The following is a 21,818-nucleotide window of genomic DNA, read 5'->3' on the forward strand; positions in this document are numbered from 1 at the left end:
AAATAATGTACACGCATCCGCCACGATCATCATTCGATCTCAAAATAATGGAAGGATTCTAATGACAGTGATGACAACATCTCTCGGCGAACTCCTTACGTTCGGGCAAGGCTGCTCTGGCTGACGACATCGCGGCGATGTCGTTAACGGACGAGCGAAAAGAAAACTGGCTAGCTAATCGATCGATCGACTACGAGGAGATGATGTACAGCATGTGACGATTTCCGCTAGCCATGGATCTCGATGGATGAAGCTCCTCCTACAACGTAATTCTTGGGATATGTTCAGATCATATGGAAGCCGTCGTGGTGTCGCACTCGTGAGCGGGCGAGGGGTCCGGTGGCTCCGGAGGCTGCTGCTGCTGATCTTCAGGAACGGGAGCAGCGACGGGAGCCGCGTCGGGAGCTGCGTCCGCGGCGACAGCCTTGGCTTTCCGGAAAAGGTAGAGCGGTCTCCGAAAACCCTTAGCGGCGTGGCTCCCTACACCGAGGACCTTAAACGAGGCGAATCCAACCTCGTTCACGAGGAAATCGGGATACATATCGGGCATGAACTTCATTTTCCGGAAGTTCTCCCGATGGTCTGGCGTCCCTAACTTCGAGTACGAGGAAAGAGGCTGGGGCTCAAGGATGAAGCGACCACCCGGCTTGAGCTGTCGGAATATCCGATGGAAGACCCGCTTGATACCGGAGTCGCCGAAATTCAGCTGCATCCACTTGCTGGTGGACAGACACATGATCGTGTCGAATTCTTCTTTCTGAGTCTCGAGCATCTCGTCGCTTTCCAGAACGTAGTTGCCGGCGATAAAGAAAACATTGTGCGGAAACCCAGCCTGTGCTCCTGAGATCGCGATCGGACCGAAAGTCATGGGGCAGGAGGCGGGGAACCATCTGCCTTCGGTGTCTTTCTGGTGCAGGTAGTGACGGACGTTCTTCTTAGCGATACGAATGAGATCCGGGTCGATGTCCAGGCCGATCATTTGCTTCGGTTCGTGATCTCTAGCGATATTCAGAGTCACGTGGCCCACGTTGCAGCCGATGTCGAGACATGATTTGTCGAGGAACCATTTTTTCTTCATCAGAGCCAATCGACTATCGCTATCGCCCGGATTACGGTATCCGTAGTAGCGATTATAGTTTCCGTACCGGAACCTTTGGGCTTGGTATTTCTTGCTGTTCTTTCTAGGATTCTTGCAGTTGTTGTTGTTATTGTTGCTGCTGCTGCTGTTGTTGCTGTTATTCGTATAATTGTTGCTGTTCCCGCTGCCTGTGTTGCAACCGTTGTCATCGTTGGCGCCGTCCGACTTCCGCGCTGCTTCGAGATTTTGCGGATCTTCTTGGTGCCTACGCCTGTTGTTCGGTCTACTCCGCTTATTCCGCCGATCTTTCTTGACTGGTTGAGGTGGCGGTCGGATGACCTCGGTGCCGTTCAGGTTCAGCGGATCGTTGATATTTTGGGGAATTATCACTTCGACGCGCTCACTGCCGCCACCTGCAGCCGGCGCCGGAGAAGCTACCGGCGTTTGATTCGCTAAGCGATTGACTTCTTCATTTTCCAGACTCCGCAGGTTCAAGGGGTCGGTGATGTTACCGCCCAACATGAATTTCGTCGGCAGCACGATATCATTTCGACGCCGTCTCTTGAACTTGTCGTGAGCATTTCCAAAAGAACCTCGACGCTTCCGATTATTATTATTGTTGTTATTATTGTTGTTGGCACTGTTGTCCAGTGGCGGTCGCTTGGGGATTTTCTTCGCGCATCCGCTCGGTCCCGCTTGCTCTAAACAAGGATCTCTCCCAGAGTAGGAAGCAGGAGGTTGTACCGCGGTCTCCATCGCAGTCAAGATTTCATCTGGAAAGAAGGCGCTCTTTAGACCAGGAAATTTTATCCCGGGAAGGATTGCAGGAAAAAAACAAAACGAAATTGTCGGAGATAATCACGAGCGGAACTGGCTGCTAAGGCAAGCTCAATAAATCCCCTCTCTGTCGCGAGTCGCGAGCCAAGACTTCACTAATACACACGGTGATTCGAAAACGAAATGATGTATTTAGGTGCACAGAACTCAATCAGATGATTCAAATCGGACTCGTTGAGCTCGGATCACACGCATCGGGACCGTGGCGACGTCTTGATTCTACCGTCCGGCGTTTTTCAGCCAGCAATCATCTCAGAATCGATGCTTCAGCAGTTACTGATCGGTGCCAAGCCATGCTCTAAAACGTTTTCTCCATGTGCACTTATTTATCGCCTTGATAAAACCCATCGAGATTAAGCGAGGCTCTCGAACGTGCAAATACACCACCGCAAGGTTCATAAGAGACAAGTACCGACTCTAGAACTCACCTCAAAATTTCAGCGAACACGGTAATTGGATATGGGATGTCGACGATTTCTCCTCCGGGAGACAATGGGAATTTCGAATTTCGCGCCTCTCTTTGCTGTGCGATCAGAGCTAGACCCGAGCGGCCATTTTGAGGCGAGGCCCTTCGGGTGAAAAAATCGCGAATTCCACGCGGAAACGATCCTCAACTCCCGATTTTCCACTCCGGATGGACACAAGCGGCGCCTAGCTTCACTACCAGACCTGAGAAAAGTGGCTTGAAGGCCTCAGGACGAGACTGAACGTAGTTTAGTCGGACAACGACTTCCACCGACTACAGTGTTAGTTCTCTAAATCACCGCTTCCTGAGCTGAGGGCGCCTCGATCGCTCGGGCGGCCTTTTCGATTCTGGTCAGCGATTTCCATCTGCAAACCTTTAGGGTCACTATGCGACCCGTCGCATGGCATCCTAAGAGGCCGAGCGGAAGCGTTCTGCCTCAAGGGTAGATGTTTCCAATCGATAGGGGCTCGAGGCCTGTAAGCGACGCTTCACTGAAGCTTCATAGGGCGGGATGGCTCGAGCGGTCTCCCTGAGGCTCGGTCTGGAGTACGGAGTCTGGATTCGTTATTCGCCATGCGTGATTTCGCCTTCAGAGAATCTGGCTTCGAGAAAGGCGAGTCCGCTTCCGGGAATAATCGACTTCGGGAACTGAGAGGGGGCGTTCCGGGGAGGGAAAGTTTCCTATGACTCAGCTTTAGGCATATCTCGCTCCGGGAGACAAAATGGAAAGATCGATCCCGTCCACCTGAATAAAGCGCGAGTCAGGAATTTCATCAGCGGAGCGGTTTTCTAATAGCCCGTCTTCTCAATTCCTCCTTCGCCCCTTCCCCACTCTGTCTCTTGGATATTCCTACGACAGAGGTCGGAACGTCCTGAGGTTAGAAGGCACCAATGTTGCCTGTCCCTCTGACGGACAGATGTAGCGAAAATTGTGAAAGTGCTGGATGTGCTGCATCCAAGCTCCACATTTCGAACATCGTTCTCCGGAGCATAGGCACGCTAAGAAAAATTCTGAAAGGTTCACGAGAAGAATCGCACACTTCCACCTGCAGCAAAAATATTTCACGGGTATCGGTCATCGCCGCTGCTTTTTCGCGAAGTCTTCTGCCCCACGCTGGTCTCTCCGATCCGCGGGGGTCGAGATTGAAGGCCGGAATGTTTACAAGTGTTTTTTACAGTTTTGTACAGTTTATTTACTTCCTGTGAATACACTTCCCGAACCCAATAGATAAGAATTGTTTCATCTTTTCAACAAATGACATCACTGGACGCGATGTTCCCCGTACTCAACATGACCCCGTTTACTACGACCAGATTGAATAGCAAGTTCAGATCAGACCCCGTTTTTTCTTGTACTCTTCGAGGTTGAGGGATCGTTTGGGCGCAGTATCCCTGAGGAAAGATGTTCCCCCGAAGGAAGCTCGGATCGGATGGGCTACCGAGGCCGACGGGATCGAGGAATCCAGATCGATTTTGATGTCGAAATCGTGAGCGGTGAAAAGGTCCTCGCCGTTCTGTCTGGGAGCCTTTTCGGAATCTCTCTTCTTCTTGGCCAGCTCATCGGCCTCACGTTTCTGGTTCTCCTCTTCCAGTCGACGACGTTCCTGGTCCTTCTTCTTCATCTCTTCGAGTGTCTTGAGTTGTTCGGAAGAGATCTTCTCAACCACATTCTTCTTCGTCACGAGAGACGGCGCGCACTTCCGTCTCGTGAACGGGTCGTCCGCCTTGAGTTTATTTTTCTTCGCCTCCTGAAGGACGAGGAAAGGTATGATTAGTACGAATAGGAACTCCCCATTCGTGATCGATTTCGTACCTCCTCTACGAGACATATCCGTGAAACCTGGTACAAACCTCGAGTATAGCGCGCTCGATGTCCACAATGTTCTTCTGACGATTCCTTTCATTAATGTATGCGATAGCGGATATCGTACTAGTCCGCTGTTTATCCAGCTCCTTTGCTCGATCTTCGAGCCTATCGAGTTCCTCGCTCCATTTGCGAGCCTCTTCCTGGTCACCTTGCTGCTCCGCCATTTCTTTCTTCTTCATCACCTCTGTTTTGGCCATTGCATAATTGTGAGGGTTTTTCTTGAACTTCTTCTTCTCGTCAACCATTTGTTGAATGTCATTTGCCGAACACGAGTGATTGTTGGCTGCTTCCAGATCCTTTTTCTTCTTCTCGATGAAGGACACGGTCGGAAGCCCGATGTTGTCGACGCCCATCGCTGCCATCCATTTTTGGAACTCGTTTTCCGTGAACTCCTGATTCGAAACGTATTCAATTCTATAGATGCGCTCTTCCTTGCCGTGTTTCAGCTTGAGGCCTCTATTGGTTCGATTCTTGCCACATTGATAAACTTTCGGGGTTTCCACCACCTCCAGAATCTCGGCGATCTGTCAAAGAGGATAGAGATTAGGCTCCAGAATGAAGAACGAGAAGATGTACTCGAAAATTCACAGCTTTTCGCCGTGCAGGATCACTCACTCTGTAGTTCTGAGCTCCTCCCATTTGCCCAACTCCGATTTTCACAAAGCAGCCGACGACGGTCTTGGCGAAGAATGGCATGAAGAGCCATTTCTCGAGACGGAACCTGGATAATCGGATCTGCGAGAGCTGATCTCTCGTGTTGACGTGAACGACGCGTTCTTCACTATGTCGAGACGAAGCTGAATCTGAATCGGAATCTGGAAGAGCAACATTAACGTCAGATGAGTACCAAGGGGAGTCGATCAAGTGCCTCGCCTCCGAAGATGGCCACTGCCGAGCCGATTTCTACCGGGCATAAGCTCCAAGATGAAGACAAAGGGAACGCACCTGAAGACCTACTCCTACTTCTCGAGCTGGACCTGCTCCTCGAAGGACTCCGACTCCGGGAACGACTCCGAGAAGCTGAGCGTTTCGTGGAGCTCGCGTCCGAGTCGCTCTCGCTATCGGAACTGTCGTCATCGGAATAAATATCGGACGCCTTGAGTTTCTTCAGAGCACCGGAATCTTTTTTCGTGTCCTCTTTCTCCTTGCGCTCTTCTTCGGCCTTCTTTTTCTTCTCACGCTCAGCCTTCAAACTTTGGATGGCTTGACTTTTCTTGTCCTGTCGGCCTTCCAAGTTCTTCTTGCGTTCCTTGGATCGCATTGAAACATCGGTGAACTGTTTCTCCTTGGATTCCTGTTTCTTTTTAGCCTGGCGCAACTTCTTCTCGATTTCGAAGCGAGCTCTGAGCCTTTCACGTTTCTCGATCCGATTGTAGATCTCCTGCTCTCGCTCTTTTTCTGTCATTTTGGCAAGTCGGGCCTGATCCTCCTCGTCACCCATCAGGTTTTCGTCGTAGCCATCGTTGAACTCCTCGCTGACGTCTGAGCCGCCCACCGAATCATCGGTGATTTCACCCTCCTCGCTCTCGTAATCGGAATTCTTGTCTGAGTTATCTTTAGGCGAAGCTTTCTTCGATAGCACCTTCTTTTTCCCTGCGGATAAAATAAATCGATCAGTCATCGCCTTCAGAGTTCATCTCCATCAGGAACTTGACTCATGAGCGCATAATCATCGGCAGCTGAGCTCCATCGGGAGCGCAGAGATATCGGATCAGAGACCGGCAGCATGTATTAGTATTGCATGGCTGCATAGCATAATTCTGACGAAACGTCTCAGTATGTCCCTGATAGCTAGAAGTCAATGCGGGAACGATCGGGGCTAGGCGCGGAATAGCTACAAGTCTGCGGAATCCTTTTAGGGTTCCAGGACAAGGTGGATTCTTCGAATCATAGCGGCTCACGTCGATACCTATCGGTTCTAGTTGATCAAGAACTCGCAGCATTCCGGGTCGGAATCAAAACTGTCAGTGCTTCGACCGTCTCCAGGACGAGTTGTGCGACAATGACGCTGGAGTTCAAAGAACCGATTCGTACGCAACATGACGGTCAGAGCTTCGCTTGGCTGCGTGAGCTCTCCGCATCAATTTTTTGGACAACTCAATGTCCACGAATTCAACGTGGAACTATATTCCAGAGGTGTAGTGCGATGAATAAGAAAATGGAGAGGTGAATTCGCTTACCTTTGGTACCCCATTCGTCACCAGAATCCGAAGTGGCATCGTCATCATCGTCCACTCTGGGTTTCTTGTTCGCCATGGATCTGTCTTCGTCCGAAGACGCAGCAGAACCCTCCGAGTCGGAGGCAAGAGCTACTCGCGACTTTCGCTTGGACATCGTGCGATGTAGGGCTCTGTCGGACTGACTGCGATGACGAGTTCTCCGATACTTCGAGACCGCTCAAACCTGGGAGACTACGATCCGAACGGACGACCAACTGACCGAACGATCGAACACTAAGCAGACACACAGGCACAGAACTCGAGCCGAGCGCACTGTACGGCGGACGTCTCAGAAGTTATACCCTTCGGACATGAGCTGCACTTCATTAGAGAAACACGAGCGACTGCACTCATTGACGGCGACCCGAGAAGTGAACCGAGTGATTGAGGCTCATCATCTATATAGACGGTGACCGCAGTGGCATCGCTCTTCGCTCTTCACGATCGAGATGGGAGGGCATCTCAGACGCACGAACGAAGCTCGGCTTTCGGCGGCAGCGGTCTACTACTAGGAACGGTCGAATAGCAGACAGCCCTCTCCTCCGTCTCGTCGTCGTCCTGGGGTTCTCTAAATTAGCCGAAGTCGCTTCGATCTCGACCGCGGTCCGGAATCCCTCAGACCGAGCGGAATTCCTTCGTATCAGAGACATCGCGACCCGCATACTCTGATTTCGCAATCGAGCTCGGGGGTCGATTGGCATATTTTGAGCGATGGATACGTTTGGAATTTATGAGGCTCGAATGATTGGATGTCTCTCGCCGCTCTCGCGTGGTACCTCTGTGGTACCGGACAAGAATCGCGAAGGCCCCGAGTGAACCCATTCCCACATACTGTGTCTGGTTTCGGTCCCTCACCCCATCGAGGCAGCTGTGGTACATTGCAGTAGATGGGTAAGTGCGCAAGGCGGGCCACCTTGTGCCTGTCACAAGACTGCGAGTGTGACTGAGCAGTTGGAGTGCAGAGGAGTAGCAGGAGTACAGTTTTCTTTCTCTTCCGAAGTGGTCAAACAACACCAACATGGGACTTCTGCTGTACTCGCAGCACGTCGTTTACGCAACTTCGCTGTTCGCGTTCCTTAGTATCGGTGAGAGCAGCTTCATCCGAATTACTCTCGACTTTTCATTACATCTGTCACACATATGAATATACTTGGGTTATTTGATACATCCATTCGCCCTTGTGGAGCATCTACCTGGACCGGATATCGAGGATTTTCTTTCACGCTTGATCGTTCGAGCCGCAAGATCTCCGTGGTTTCCTTCATATCAGTAATCACGTGATGCCTCGAACGCAAGAGAGCGATGCCCCAATGGGACGGGTTCTCGAACGATTCTGAATTCCCAATTCTTCTCTTTCAGCTCTTTACTATATGTGCTCGGGTAGAGGTGTCCGATTCGATGTAGGATGGTGAGTTTTCGGAAAAACGTTTTTCTAACTCGGAGACAGTCCCGACAGCTCATCAAATAGCAGGACTTGACTCGATGCCTGTGCTTTGCTGAGAACGCGACCGATAGATAGAACGAGCCGAAGCACGTGATGACTGCTCGAGCCGTATTTCAATAACATCGTGATCAATGCTTCCGGCTCTTTCATGGAATCTTTGGAGAATGTCTAAAATCCCGCAGGATACAGGGTCCTCTAGAAAAGACACGAGTATCGCATGGTAAATCTGGAGGGGTTGAGCATTTTTCCTATTTCAGGTTCCTGACTTCTATTCAGCCTCATGTTTGGTGTGGGATGGGCATCAGCCTATCGATCGCGCTCTCGGTCATCGGGGCTGCTTCGTAAGTATTCCGAAAGCTTCGTGCTTCTTGTCGGTACGGACTCCAGAGAAATAACCCATCTCCGCTCCGCAGAGGAATTTACACGACCGGTGTATCGATCGTCGGTGGCGGAGTCAAAGCTCCTCGAATCCGGACAAAGAATTTGGTTTCGATCATTTTCTGTGAAGCCGTCGCTATCTACGGAATCATCATGGCAATCGTATTGACGAACATGATAGAGAACTTCGATCCGGATCACTCTCCTGCCACCCTGAGACAGAACTACGGCTCCGCTTACATCGTGTTCGGTGCGGGTCTCACCGTCGGTTTCGGAAATTTGGTGTGCGGCATGTCCGTGGGAATTGTCGGATCTGGAGCCGCTCTCGCTGATGCTGCGAATCCCGTGCTCTTCGTCAAGCTGCTGGTTGTTGAAATCTTCGCGTCTGCCATCGGACTGTTCGGACTCATCGTTGCCATCATCATGGTATGTCTGAGCAAACTCGCCGCGGAGGGAGAATAATCACAAAATCACAAAGACGAGCGGTCTGGAAGCGCCCCCTACATACGGCTTTCGTACGCGTCATGATTCTATTCTCTAACCGCGGTTCCCTCCGTCATCCATCCTGTACCATTGCTCGACTAACACGGCTGCGTTCTCTTCCAGACCTCCTCAGTCAAGATGGGAAACCAAGGTCCATGAGGAGGATCTTCTGCCGAGAGAACGACTGACAGTAGGAGCATCATATCAGATGATTTGCAAGTTTGAGTGTTTCGGTCGAAAGGAAGCTCCCTCTTTTCGGAGAGGCAGATTTAGTCTGTAAATATTGTTTTCAAATGAGTTACTTAAGAATGCGTTATATCCAGCTGATGAGAATAAACCAAAACGAATGACTCGACGATATTAGACCGTATTGTCGTTTGGCTCACTAAGAGAGCTCTGGGCTTTGTATTCCTTCCAATCCCCAACCGGGAGGTGTCTCCACCCGCGGGTTTCTACCGATCCCTCATCTAGCATCTCACATGAGCGGGACAGCATATCGAGATCCCTCGTTTTACGTTCTCAGATAAGCACCGAATCCTATATTAAATCGAGCGATCCGAGCGAGTGGCGAGCTGATTTGAGCTTGCCGTGGGGATAGGATGTAATGTTATCGACGGAGAAACAAGAGTAGCCATCTAAGCAGCTCCGGAACATGAGTCTCATCACTTCGCTCAGCGAGGGAGGGTGGATGGTCGCCGTCCACGGGTAGCGACGACGCTTCTTAGTCGGGGCGAGACCCAAGTGCCTGATGACTCGAAAGAAAACCATGAATTGCAACAGTCTGAGTTTATTTAAAGAATATATTAGAGCAACAATGGAGGGACATTCATCACTTTGATTCGGGATTCGTTCCCCGCACTTCCTTCCGGGTCACAAAAACCGGAACAAGCGGTAACTAGACAGTGAACCCATATCTACATCAAAAACTCGCATTCGCCGATTCTAGCTGGGACGTGAGAGTTCCCGGAAGCTTCGGCTCGTCCTCCTTGAGAGCGTCGACAGATAGAAATCGTGACTTGCGCTAACGGTGCGTTGGTCTTGTTCAGCTCATCGTGAGTGCCTGGACGCCTGACGCCTTTGGACGTCCTGCCCGCTCTCGTCGGCAAACCTCACTATGCACACTTACTAGAAGGATCGTGATTGTATGTCAAAACTCCCTTCACGAGAGTCCGATGAAAAGTAGGAACTTCGACTGATGGATACAGATTGGGCCACAGCCAGTTGCTGCCTGAGTGAACCTTCTGAGCAGAGTCTTTCGAACCAAGCCCTCCTCACAACGAGGTCGAAGGAGCTGAGGAATCCACGTCTCAGAATTCTATCGCATCGAAGTCAATGCTCGCGAGGGAACAATATCCCTCAAACTATAGAACTCCGCATAGTGAAATCTTTGAATTCGCACTCCTCATCCTACCTAAATAGGCACGCCTTCCAACCGAATCGGAACGTAATCATTGGGCTCTTGTTTCAATCATCGTGGGCGAGACTGCTCCGTTTCCGCCAACGACAATCCGCGAACATGAAACTCCTGATCTGCGGCACGATCGCCCAAGCCCCGTTCGGGGGACCCATTCTTTCGCTTATTCTTCACACTGTCCACCTCCAACGGGGCTCAGGTGTACTCGCGAGGTCTCTCAGGCGACGTCAGATTGATAAACAGATAAATATGTGTCGATAAATCATTTTCCTTCCCGGCCGCCCCGGGAGAAAAGGTTGAGATCTTCCACTTACTTCGTCTTTTTCGAAAGTGACAACGAGCCTGTCGGCTTACCCATACCTATGCCCACGAAATCGCCGATGAGCGGCTGACCGAATTTCTGTCGAAGAGTCTTGAGCAAGACAAAGCATTGAACATCACTCGCTTCACTGCTGCATCATTGGTACGACTGGGAGATCCCTGCAGTACTCATAGACAAATCCTGCATCCAAGTCGTACAGAGCACTCGATGCTCGCAGATTCTTTTCCAATCTTCCGAATCGCGGCGGCTCGGCCCTCTCCGAGAGACCCATTCCTAACGGTTGATTTCTATATAGTAGCAGCAGACAGTACTTGTGAGGATGCACTTCTATGCATAGAGTCGAGTTCTTGTAGGATGGGAGCGAAAACTCGATTTTCTGCGAATCTGTCGTGAGGAGCATAGGCGGGAGCGGGGCTGGTTCTTCGAAACGGAGATAGGACGTCCACTTCTCAGTATTTTCAGCATTCGTGTAGTTCTCTCCGAGGTCCGGGCGCAGCCGAACTTCTTCCGTAAGAGGAGCGATGCTGCTGACGGGGTCGAGATCATCTTCATGGACGCCAGTCTCCCTACTCCTCGCGACGGATACCGCCAGAGCAACGACTAGCACGACAACGAGTACCGCGAAAAGAACGAAGCGAACTAGATGCTTGCGCCTTCGAAAGTCAGTTTCCACAACCTTGTAATCGATGGAGCTCTGCTCTTCGGGAAATAAAGCCCTGGCCATAATGATGGGTTTGACGCTGGAATTCTGTGGATTGTCGAACACCGGATTAGACGTGCCCGAACTACTCCCTTCCTCTTCTGACATTTCTGTTTTCACTGCCAGAGCAAGTCCGCAGGATCAAGTTATTGTCCCTACCGACTTACCGGTTCGAGCTTGAGACTCGAATTCGCACCAACAAGATCCTCCTCACGGAAGATGACAGGAGAGCGTCACATCCCCATGCTCAGTCGGCTGACACTGTCAAGTCGTATCTCGAGGACCAGCACCATGCTGCAGTCGGTGTTAGAGTGATATCTTTCGGGATGAGAGGATCTCGCTCCTCTATTTCGAACAACAAGGTCAGCCTCTCGGGGTTGCAGAAGGAGTCCCGTCCGTTGCGAATTGCGAATGGCCTGACAGCTTCAGCGGAAGGCATACGATCGCGATACAGAACTACGTCCAATCGATTCGCACACCACAGCTCTCGCTGCTGCATTTGTGAGTGCTTCTGCCCGTCGAAGGCGACCGACGTGCACGGCGAGGGTTAAGGGCGAGAGCAGAAACATCAGTGGGCACTGTTATCGGAGGACGGATGCCCTGTTCAGAGATCCCGCGATTTCCGCTCCCCTCATTAAGTCGAGAAATTCGAAGTACTCTTTCGGGGTATCACCTGAAAACTCGATCCATCAGCGAGAAGATCCCGAGAAGGCGAGTCAGGCACGTTTTCGAAGCGAACCGCCATGTCAATGGGAGAGGCGCTGCCGCTTCCACCGCGCGCCCGTGGGCCGGGAGACGGAGCTGTCTGCTATTCGGCCGTCCATCCCCCATCCCCACCCCATCCCTAGCTGACCGCTGTCGGGACCGGAAGCCGAGCTTCCCGCCGTAAGAGTTTTTCGGTTGGAGTCCCACAGATCCTGTCTCTGTTATTAGTCTCTCTATCGGTATTATGACTACGGTGAAGTCCCTTCCGCCGTCACATGATATCAGGCGGCCGAGGATGTAGTCCGTCTCATTGACGGTGAGAAGTCGACGCTCAGTTATGCTCAGAGGGGCTGACAGGTCAGAGGTCGCGGGAATCCAGGGCTCTTCGAAATCATCAGGGAACCGGGTAACCCGAGATAGGTTCCGCATCACTCCGTATAATCTCCCGAACGGTTCCGCCGGGATTGGCGGCCGGCTCGCGCACTCCGCCGCGCGTTGTCGACGCAGAATCAAAGTAATTCCGGCAAATCGGTTCTCCTCAATAGTTCTGCATGGTCTTCGAAAAAAACAAGGACGGAAACAAGATCCGGCTAAGCATCTCCGTCCTTCGTCGGCGAACGCTGATAGCGTGATAATGACGAGCCGAACAGATGATCGCTGTCCGAAGACAGCCCCCGAGCGTCCGGAATGCTAATCCATTCTCTCCTGCCGCCTTCCGAACCGCATGAGTATTTGACTCCCGCCGAATGTTCGCGGAATTTTTTCCGGGTTCACAGCTCATCCGGAAAACAGCCTTCGTGAAGAAGCCGGCCGCTCCCCATCTCTCACGAGCTCTTCGAGGAGGACGATGTGCGGAGCTCACGCGTCGTCTGCTTCAGACTTTCCCGCCAGAAAAAAAGGAACTGTACAGTGGATGAAGGAGATCCGATCCTGGAGCTTTGGAGCCATAGAGATATCCTCACGCAAGTGCCAGAGGATGAGTTCAGTGCCACGGGGACGTTTTCCAGGAAGTCCGTTGGGTTCTAGCCCGTACAGCTTATTCGGAGGAGCCTTTTCACTATCTCCGCCAACACCCCTGTTCCTGAAATCGAAGAAAGCAGCTGAGAGACGACGACAGAAGAAAAAGAGTTCGCAAGTCGTGAGACGCTGTGGAGTCAAGAAAGCTCCTCCAGCCTCCCCTCTCCGTCATGACAAACCAGAAGTGGCGACAAATCAGCTCGCCTTGGAGTGTAGAGTTGTTCTGCAGAGATTGGACTTCGACACTGTGGGATATGGGCCGAAGGAAGTTACGGCGAGTTCGGGAGCGGTGCATCACGATGGGAGTCCATCTACATCGAACACAGGGACGATCCGCGACTCTGATCAAGAGAATTCACAGGCGAGAGTCGCCGGTCGAAGGTCTCTGACGATTGACAGGCGAGTGAAGTGTTCGATAGATGGGTCCCCGCCACTTCTTTCAGTGTACTCTGAACCTCTAAACGACGCCCCGTGATCAGCGTCTCCCGCTCTAATTACTGACCATTCCACTTCAGTTCATGGCCTGCGGATGGGACCGAAAAGCTTCGGGATTGTACGGGATGCAGCCCGCCACCCTCAATATTGGTGTCAAAACGAAGGAACTGTAGAGCATCGTTTGGAACGAGGTGAATTCATGACTGTACTTTATAGATGTCAGTAATTTTTCTTGCTCTCGACGAACCGATTCGATCCCGTCGAATCGTCGCTCTTCTTCTTCTCTGAGAGTAATAACCGTCTGCCTTGACAGCTTGTGGTCAAGTTCTATCGGAGATCCACCGCCGTCCGATTCTGAGTCTGACGAGTCGGCGATTCAATCGGAGAACATCAGCTCGATGAAATCGAACATTTTCGAAGCCAGTCGAAACAAATCGAAGATGAAACTCTTTGGGCGAAGGTATGAACCGTCAATCTTGCTTGGTGATTGCCTGGTGATTAGCGAGGCTCTGAATTTCATGCACTCTTGAACTCTTCGTCTCCTTCGATCCACCTGATTCGGTGGTTAGAAAGATGGAATGAGCTCTGAATTCCACGGATCCTCAAAGCAGGCGTCGATAATTTGTCCGCAGGAAATTATCGAGTCGAAACAAGGAGAACAACGGTCGGATCACTCCCGCTCCCGAGATGTTCCACAGGTGGGAGAAATTCGCTGGGCCATCGCAGTCTCGAATCACGTAGAGCAGGAAAATTATAATAATTTTTTTCCTCATCATTCCAGTAACTTATCTGAGGTTTCCGAAGCAAGTCCCATAATGAGCTCAATCCTCAACAATAGCAAGCTTTCGGTTCTACAGCGAAGGAAAACGCTGGCTGAAGTCAACCATTCCTCCGTACAGGAGAACGAGTCTCCGCCGAAAAGACGTCGCCGCAGTGATACTCAGCTATCCGAATTGTACATGAGTCATCTGAGAGACGCGAGTCAACTCCGAGTCGTAGCGGAGCGCATGAGTTGGCTAAAGGTGCGCTCCAAGCTCCATGTCTAGACATTGGGTGCTCGCTCAATGAACGAGTCAACGATCAGCTAATCAATACTCGCCATCGTGGCCCACCGTTTCCCGGTTGACGAGAGTGATAATTATCTCTTGAAAGCATTGTAATTTATGTTCTCGTTCCATAATCGGAGCATTCGCGTAATCGATTTGATCTGTATCTTTTTCTTTTATTCCAGCTCGCGCCTCTCATAATGCCGGAGTATCCGGTCGACTTCGAATACATTTTCAAAAACTGGGGTATGGAAATTGTATCCAAACTCGGTGAAGGATCTTTTTCCGAAGTGTATCGGGTGCGGACGAGATTCAACGGTGAAAATGACTTCGATGTTTTCAAACTTATCCCTGTCGGGCAACCCGGGCAGCCTGCTTTCGATCACATGCTCCCTGAGATGAGCATGTGTCTCGCGGGCCGGTGAGTTCGACTCTTCTGGTCAATCACAAGCTGTTCAGACATACATGGCATGGGAAGAATGGCTCGTTGGTAATGGAGGTAATTTGCGTTCGCGAAAGCTTCTCCGCCAATCACTAGATTACGCTTCCCCTTGCAGATGCCTTCTCGAAAGTCCGCGCCACCGGGCGCCGTCCTTCCTCAGTCTACGAGGTACCCACCTTGTGCAGGGCCAGCAGACTGAAGACATGATCTACGCATACGAAGCGTTCCGTCGGAAGTGTCCGCAGGAGACAGAGCAGCCGCACCCTCTCGATAGACCGAAGAATCAATTTTACGTAGTCTTCTATACTTCGTACGATGGGTGTGAGTTGGAAACGGAACTACCGAAGCTTTCCGGAGACATACGAGCATCGATAGTCCTCCAGGTCACCTACGCCCTGGCGGCTGCAGAGCAGTCGTTTGAGTTCGAGCACCGAGATCTTCACTTGAGTAATGTTGTGCTCAAGGACTGCGACGAGAGCGATTTAGAATTTCGAATCAGCGGGAATCGCTTCAGAATCAAGTCTTTCGGGAAACGAGCAGCCGTCATTGACTACGGCATGTGCCGTCTGGTCGTAGACGAAGCTCTCCACTCAACGTTTGAGCCGGAAATCCTCGTCGGTCCGGGTATGCAGCGGTGGACATATCGCGAGCAGCATCGAATGCTCGGCGGCAATTATGAAAATCGATGCTTAGAAACTAACGGTTTATGGATTCGATTTATCATACGAAAGTTGTTCAAAAAGAGACCTATCAGCGCGAAGGTTTTTTATGCAGCGCAGATCAATCGTCTTTACTCGGAGCTCTGTGAAAACCACTTAAGCGCTCGGAGATGCGTCGAGATTTTAGAAAATTGTGAATTAAATCAGACGCTATCGATCTAATCGCGTTTGATAAGTCCCCTGGTTTCGTCGGTCGCTGGCTCGGTTGTTTCTGGTGTCGGATTCTATGTACTTAAGAATGGAATAATCAATTTCAGTCTGGACTCACTTATCTTTCGCGCAAAATATTTCGATTTTCGATGACCCAGCGTGCAGAGATAATTTTAAGGAAGTCTTCCGAATAAATATTGGTCGTCTGAAATAGTGTCGGAAGTACCTGGAAATGGCGAAATAAGAGTATTCTTTGTTGTCGCGGAAGCTTCCATCACGCCGATTGAGGCTCGAACGCTATACGGCTCCTTGTAGAGACCTCCGAGAGTTGGAGAGGTGCTAGAGTCTTTGAAGTTCATGACGAAGCTGCGCAAATCTCAGGATAGACGCTTGCGAGAGAGATGAAACTCTGGATCCAGGATTTCTGGGCTCGACCGTTGAGTTTATTGTACATTCGATTGCTATGCCTCATACGAGTAAGCCGTGGTACCTGGTCGATTTTTTGTACTTCTCGTGCAAGGGTCTCCATTGAACTATCAGTCTATCGATGAAAGGCTTCACTACTTTGGCAGTCAGGGACAAAGTTTCGACCCTGCAGAAACTCTCCACAAAAACAACGACCGGTCGCTTAAGACACAACACCTAGAATGACATCGCCGAGGATGAGAAACTGAACTCTATTCCCCATCCCTTCAATGGCTTTCATCCCCAGAGGGATTCGAAATATTCCATCATTTCGAATTGTATTCACGAAAAATCTCGAAAACTCACGCCGAATATGAATGACCATAGGACCAGAGGTATGCACGTCCCCGGGCCATTCACGAGGAGCACATCAGGTCGATCCCACAGCAAAATCCACGGAGCCTGAAAGCAGCAGAGGTTCTTCTAAGAATTCCTTGGTTTTCTAGTGTGAGAGTTCCAATGTATTCTCTGATGAGGGAAAATCAGGAATATCCGGGACTCCGCTCAGCCGTCCGGAGGAGAGTGCAAACCTGCAGGAATGGACGGATTGCCGTGATCGGAACGGAAATGAGTGACTGATGCACCTCACGCAGTCGAGAAATGGATCTCACACAGAAGTCTTTCCGGCGACCTAGACATGGGACGAAAACAGTGGGTCAGAACGTTCTCGGAGCTCGGAAGCACAATTTCCCGCTATACGGAGCTTATGACGAACCTTCTGCTTGCGTCACTTTGAACGAACTCAATTTGTCTGTGTCCGCATGGACGTAAATGCGTGGCGTGTATAAGAGCTTGCTGACTCCCTCGATGAGACGTAACATTTCGGATGTGTGTCCCCCTGCAGCATGGGAGGAAAAACATAACATAGGAGTTTGAGGTACCCTAAGCCACCGATTCGAAGCGGTTATCTATGCGAACGAAGGGAATCACTCCGGGAAAGCGCTTCATAGAGGAGGGAGATGTACTTACCTGAACCTAAAACAATCATTGCTTTGCACGGCTTCTTGACGTTCCGCTTGAATTTCGTGTTGGTAAGTCTCATGAATGTTATGACGACTCTGAGGAACAGGAAAACCAAAAGCCAGAGACCATACTGTGCGTTGGAACCCCATTCGAGCCATTCCGTCCCGGAGAAGAGAGGGGTTTCGGCGAATCCATCAGCTGTGGGAAGAGAACATTTGCCTAGCGTCGCTTTCTCCCAGACGGGGTTCTAAGCGAATTGATCTCGAAGAGTCAATCGCGGATCCGTGTTCGAATTCGCGCGAGTTAAACCGCATGGACAGCCATAGGAATGAAACCCGCAGAATTTATGGCCTATCGATCGATCAAGCATATGATTCTGCTCTCCTTCTATCGAGGGGATATTTTCTCACTTTGTGGCGCCTCGTGAACATCGCTCGGCGGTTCCATTTCCGATCCCTAGGGATTCCGCTCTTCTACACTACATAAAAAAGCTCATTTTCTGAGCATACTGGACAGCAGAAAAGTAGCCGGAGCTCTACAGTGAGCGCCGGGGACCCGGGGAATCAAGTGAAAAGGAGAGTCGAACGGTGCATGCTGCCATATTTGGATTCGCGCGGGTCTTTCAAAAAAGAGCTGGATGAAAATGATGAGCGAGGTATCTCCATCACTGCTACATCTTTTCTCGCGATTCTCTGCTGAGGAGAACGTCCCGCTGACCCCCAGAGGAATCAATATCACCGTTGGGATCCCTCGTGAGCGATGACTTCAGTCCGATTGATTGAAGCTCCCGGAATGTTTGTCTCTGCTAGCAGACGATAAGACTAGAGCAAGAGCAGTGTTTGCAAATCATTGTCGTCGTCGTCGTGTAGCTCTTGATCGCGAAAAATCTTGGTCTGAAATGGTGGAAAGCAAGACAGCGGTGCCCGCTCCAGCTGAGGGAGACAAAAAGGAGGAGAAGCGTAAAGTTGTCGAAACGAAAGATGCTGAATTGGTGAGTATCGAGTCGCCGAGCGATCGTTGGAAGCCGGCCATTCTCTGACAAACACTCGGATGACATGGCAGAATTCTCAGAAGTTTTCGCTCAATTTCCGCCCCGGTCTCTTCGAAATGACCTAGGTCCCCAGGGTTTTGAATTCCCGAGCGAAATATCGTTTCGATCCGGCGATCTGTGGGTTTTCCATGGCGAGGAACCCCTGCTGCGCTGCCCCTGCGAGTCGAGTCATATTCAGTCGAAAACAGGGATCCCCTCGTGACAGACGTTCCCAACTCACGGGCCTAATCTTCTGTTTCAGTCCGAGGAGGACAAGAATCTTCAAGATGAGCTCAACATGTTGGTCCAGAGGCTGCAGGAGCCGGATCAGTCACTGTACAAGGCGGCTCTCGAGTCGCTTCGGACTCTGATTCGTGCGTCGACGACATCGATGACGTCGGTGCCGAAACCGCTGAAGTTTCTCAGGCCGCACTATCAGACGCTTAAAGATTGTCATTCCAAGATGAAAGATCCGAAGACCAAAGCGTTCTGCGCGGACATTATCTCAGTGCTCGGTATGACAGTGTCCGAGGACCGCGACTGTCTCAAGTTTCGACTCATCGGATCCCACGAGGAAATCGGTTCGTGGGGCCACGAGTACGTCCGCCATCTGAGCGCCGAGATCGCTCAAGAATGGAGCACGAACGAGGCTTCTCGTCCTGAGCTTTTGGGATTGACACGTCAGATCGTGCCCTACCACATGGCGCACAACGCCGAATCCGAGGCATGCGATCTTCTCATGGAAATCGAGCAACTGCAACTCCTCGAGGAGTACGTCGACACCGAGGCGTACCCGAGAGTGTGTCGTTATCTGACGTCATGCGTGCCATACGTGCCGGACCCGGAGAATCTGGTTCTGATCACGAGCGCTTTGTCGATTTTCATCAAGTTCGGCAACTACCCGGATGCGCTCCGTCTCGCGATGCAGCTCAACGACGTGGACCGAGTCGCGGAGATTTTCAACAAATGCAAAGACTTGTGAGCACACGATTTAGGACGATAATTCAGGAGGATGAGTTTCTCGAACTTCTGAGCGTACATAGAGTCTGCGAGCAGAAAATTTTGAGAACAGACGCTCACGAGCCCTCCCGATTACTTTCAGGACCATTCAGAAGCAAATGGCTTTCATGATGGGTAGGCAGCAGATGGTACTGCCCGAAATCGACGCCATCGCCAACTACGAAGTTCTGAACGAAATCGCATCGAACTCCTCGATCAGTGACCACTTCCTGAGTCTCGCTCGTGAGCTCGACATCGTGGAAGCGAAAAGCCCCGAAGACATCTACAAATCTCACCTGGACAACACCAGATCGTCGTATACCAACGTCGATTCGGCTAAACAAAACCTCGCATCCAGTTTCGTGAACGGATTCGTGAACGCCGCTTTCCTGAACGACAAGATCTTCAGCGACGATGGCAACAAATGGATCCACAAGAACCGAGACCAGGGGATGATGGCCGCAACAGCGTCACTCGGTCTCATCCAGCTCTGGTCCGTCGACCACGGTCTGTCCCAGATTGACAAGTACATCTATTCGAACGATGATTACGTCAAAGCCGGTGCGATCCTCGCTTGCGGTATTGTCAACTGCGGGGTTCGTAACGACTGCGACCCGGCTATGGCTCTTCTCTCGGACTACGTTCTCAACAACAGCATGCTCCTGAGAGTCGGCTCCATTCTCGGGCTGGGTCTCGCCTACGCGGGCTCGAATAACCCGAACGTCATTACTCTGATTCTTCCCGTGTTCTCGGATCCGCAAACCACTCCCGAAGTTCTCGGAATAGCGGCGTTGTCGCTCGGACTAATCGGCGTCGCATCGCAGAACGCCGATATCACCTCGACCGTGATGACGGCTCTCTTGGAGAAGACTCCGGAGAACCTCAAGGACGCCTTCTCACGGTTCCTGCCGCTCTGTCTAGGGCTCCTGTACCTGGGCAAACAGGAGAGTTGCGAAGCCATAGTCGCCGCTTTAGAGGTAGCGCCAGAGCCCTTCAGGTCGATGGCCGTGACCATGGTCGAATGCTGTGCTTATGCTGGAACGGGCAACGTTCTCAAAGTGCAGAAGCTTCTGCATATCTGTTCGGAGCATTTCGAGCCGGAAGAAGAACCGACGAAGGACAGCAAGAAAGAAAAGAAGGCCGCCGCGGCTGCTGCTGCCGCTGCCGCTGCGGCGGCGGCTGCCGCGTCGACGTCGACCGCATCGACCTCGACCGCTGAAGAGAAGAAGGACGAAAAAATCAATTTGAGCTCTCAGCAGAGTATCGCCGTTCTGGGTCTCGCGCTGATCGCTATGGGCGAGGATATCGGAGCCGATATGGCGTTCCGCACGTTCGGGCACCTCCTGCGTTACGGGGAGCCCTGCATCAAACGCGCTGTGCCTTTGGCCCTCAGTCTCCTATCGGTCTCGAATCCGAAGCTGAATATTCTCGAAACTTTGTCCAAGTTCTCTCACGACTCCGACCCGGAGGTCGCACACGCTGCTATCTTTAGCATGGGTAAGTTCGATTGGCTGCTGCCCGACTACAATTCTCAGGGGATTGCGTGAGACGATTCCACGACATTCGTCCTGTCAGGTCGCGACGACCAGTCTTCCTGCGAATACGGCAAACTAAACTCCCTGTCGTTCCCTTGAAGGTATTGTCGGCGCGGGGACGAACAACGCTCGTTTGGCGGCCATGCTCCGTCAACTGGCGCAGTACCATGCTAAGGATTCGAATAACCTATTCATGGTTCGCCTAGCGCAAGGTCTAGCCCACATGGGCAAAGGAACATTGACCCTCAGTCCGTATCATTCGGACCGGCAGTTGCTCAATCCAACTGCCGTCGCTGGATTGTTTGCTACACTCGTCAGCTTCTTAGACGTTAGGAACACCATTTTGAGCAAGAGTCCATATCTTCTGTACTGCTTAGTGCCGGCGATCCAACCGAGAATGCTAGTTACGTTCGACGAGGATCTCCAGCCTCTTCCCGTCCCGGTTCGAGTCGGACAGGCCGTCGATGTGGTAAGAGCCCTTCGATTGAAGACCCTGATGGCATTTTTTAGATAACTATTCAGATAACTATTTCTGATAATGATAACGATAATTGTCGGTGAGCAGCGCCGTCATCCTATTAATTATCGTTCGTGAGATGCTCAACCAGGTTTCCGTAAATTTTCCAGGTGGGCCAAGCTGGACGCCCCAAAACCATCACCGGCTTCCAAACCCACACCACTCCGGTGCTGCTGTCGTTCGGAGAACGCGCGGAGTTGGCCACAGATGAGTACTTGGCTCTGACTCCGGTATTGGAAGGCTTCGTCATACTTAGAAAGAACCCCAACTATGAGCCATGAGGATCTCGTGTCTTTCTGTGTAAATAGGCTGTCCTCGAAGACAGCAGATCAGAATCGAATAAATAAGGGTGCACGATTCATTATGAAAATAAACGCAGATTTTGGATCATCCGGGTCTCGTTGTGCTTCGACGTCTCAGCGGAATGACAGCTAGAATTTCTGCTATACCGGTCGTCGATTCCTCCAACGGTGGGCTGGGAATAGCGCAGCGAGGACGAGGCGTTTCAAGCCGTGAGCACCGAAACTGCTCCGGAATTTTCTTTTATTGAGTGAGGATCTTCAGTGAGGTGTCATTTCATGGTAGTA

General features: G+C 51.3%; 7 protein-coding genes across 7 annotated transcripts; 3 read left to right on the forward strand and 4 right to left on the reverse strand.

Annotated features, from left to right (window-relative positions):
* Positions 1 to 289: 289 nt before the first annotated feature.
* Positions 290 to 1,834, reverse strand: LOC100904906 (probable RNA methyltransferase Y17G7B.18). The gene has a single exon (XM_003744257.1). The coding sequence runs from the start codon at positions 1,832 to 1,834 to the stop codon at positions 290 to 292; it is 1,545 nt and encodes a 514-aa protein (XP_003744305.1).
* Positions 1,835 to 3,555: 1,721 nt separating this feature from the next.
* Positions 3,556 to 6,971, reverse strand: Rtf1 (RNA polymerase-associated protein Rtf1). Its single transcript, XM_003744222.2, has 5 exons — positions 6,429 to 6,971; positions 5,194 to 5,841; positions 4,864 to 5,063; positions 4,233 to 4,772; positions 3,556 to 4,129 (listed from the first exon to the last, which is right to left on the reverse strand). Exons 1-5 carry the CDS (start codon positions 6,580 to 6,582, stop codon positions 3,710 to 3,712), a joined length of 1,962 nt encoding a protein of 653 aa, XP_003744270.1. The 5' UTR covers positions 6,583 to 6,971; the 3' UTR covers positions 3,556 to 3,709.
* A 412-nt stretch (positions 6,972 to 7,383) lies between these two features.
* Positions 7,384 to 9,132, forward strand: LOC100900494 (Vacuolar H[+] ATPase PPA1 subunit 1). Its single transcript, XM_003744226.2, has 5 exons — positions 7,384 to 7,552; positions 7,827 to 7,875; positions 8,169 to 8,252; positions 8,325 to 8,715; positions 8,896 to 9,132. Exons 1-5 carry the CDS (start codon positions 7,486 to 7,488, stop codon positions 8,929 to 8,931), a joined length of 627 nt encoding a protein of 208 aa, XP_003744274.1. The 5' UTR covers positions 7,384 to 7,485; the 3' UTR covers positions 8,932 to 9,132.
* Positions 9,133 to 10,256: 1,124 nt separating this feature from the next.
* On the reverse strand, positions 10,257 to 11,409 carry LOC100905051 (uncharacterized). Its single transcript, XM_003744258.2, has 2 exons — positions 11,376 to 11,409; positions 10,257 to 11,256 (listed from the first exon to the last, which is right to left on the reverse strand). The coding sequence occupies exon 2, from the start codon at positions 11,230 to 11,232 to the stop codon at positions 10,633 to 10,635; it is 600 nt and encodes a 199-aa protein (XP_003744306.1). The 5' UTR covers positions 11,233 to 11,256; positions 11,376 to 11,409; the 3' UTR covers positions 10,257 to 10,632.
* A 2,771-nt stretch (positions 11,410 to 14,180) lies between these two features.
* Positions 14,181 to 15,734, forward strand: LOC100905192 (serine/threonine-protein kinase haspin homolog). The gene is made up of 3 exons (XM_003744259.1): positions 14,181 to 14,387; positions 14,597 to 14,832; positions 14,969 to 15,734. The coding sequence occupies exons 1-3, from the start codon at positions 14,181 to 14,183 to the stop codon at positions 15,732 to 15,734; spliced, it is 1,209 nt and encodes a 402-aa protein (XP_003744307.1).
* Positions 15,735 to 16,190: 456 nt separating this feature from the next.
* On the reverse strand, positions 16,191 to 17,697 carry Alg14 (ALG14, UDP-N-acetylglucosaminyltransferase subunit). The gene is made up of 6 exons (XM_003744260.1): positions 17,561 to 17,697; positions 17,157 to 17,348; positions 16,903 to 17,025; positions 16,718 to 16,818; positions 16,494 to 16,589; positions 16,191 to 16,364 (listed from the first exon to the last, which is right to left on the reverse strand). The coding sequence occupies exons 1-6, from the start codon at positions 17,595 to 17,597 to the stop codon at positions 16,191 to 16,193; spliced, it is 723 nt and encodes a 240-aa protein (XP_003744308.1). The 5' UTR covers positions 17,598 to 17,697.
* Positions 17,698 to 17,990: 293 nt separating this feature from the next.
* On the forward strand, positions 17,991 to 21,538 carry Rpn1 (regulatory particle non-ATPase 1). Its single transcript, XM_003744227.1, has 5 exons — positions 17,991 to 18,141; positions 18,443 to 19,158; positions 19,283 to 20,676; positions 20,816 to 21,183; positions 21,342 to 21,538. The coding sequence occupies exons 1-5, from the start codon at positions 18,049 to 18,051 to the stop codon at positions 21,510 to 21,512; spliced, it is 2,742 nt and encodes a 913-aa protein (XP_003744275.1). The 5' UTR covers positions 17,991 to 18,048; the 3' UTR covers positions 21,513 to 21,538.
* The last annotated feature ends 280 nt before the right edge of the window (positions 21,539 to 21,818 follow it).

This window comes from Galendromus occidentalis, unplaced genomic scaffold (assembly GCF_000255335.2).
Source record: "Galendromus occidentalis unplaced genomic scaffold, Mocc_1.1 scf7180000077463, whole genome shotgun sequence".
Lineage (NCBI taxonomy): Eukaryota > Metazoa > Arthropoda > Arachnida > Mesostigmata > Phytoseiidae > Galendromus > Galendromus occidentalis.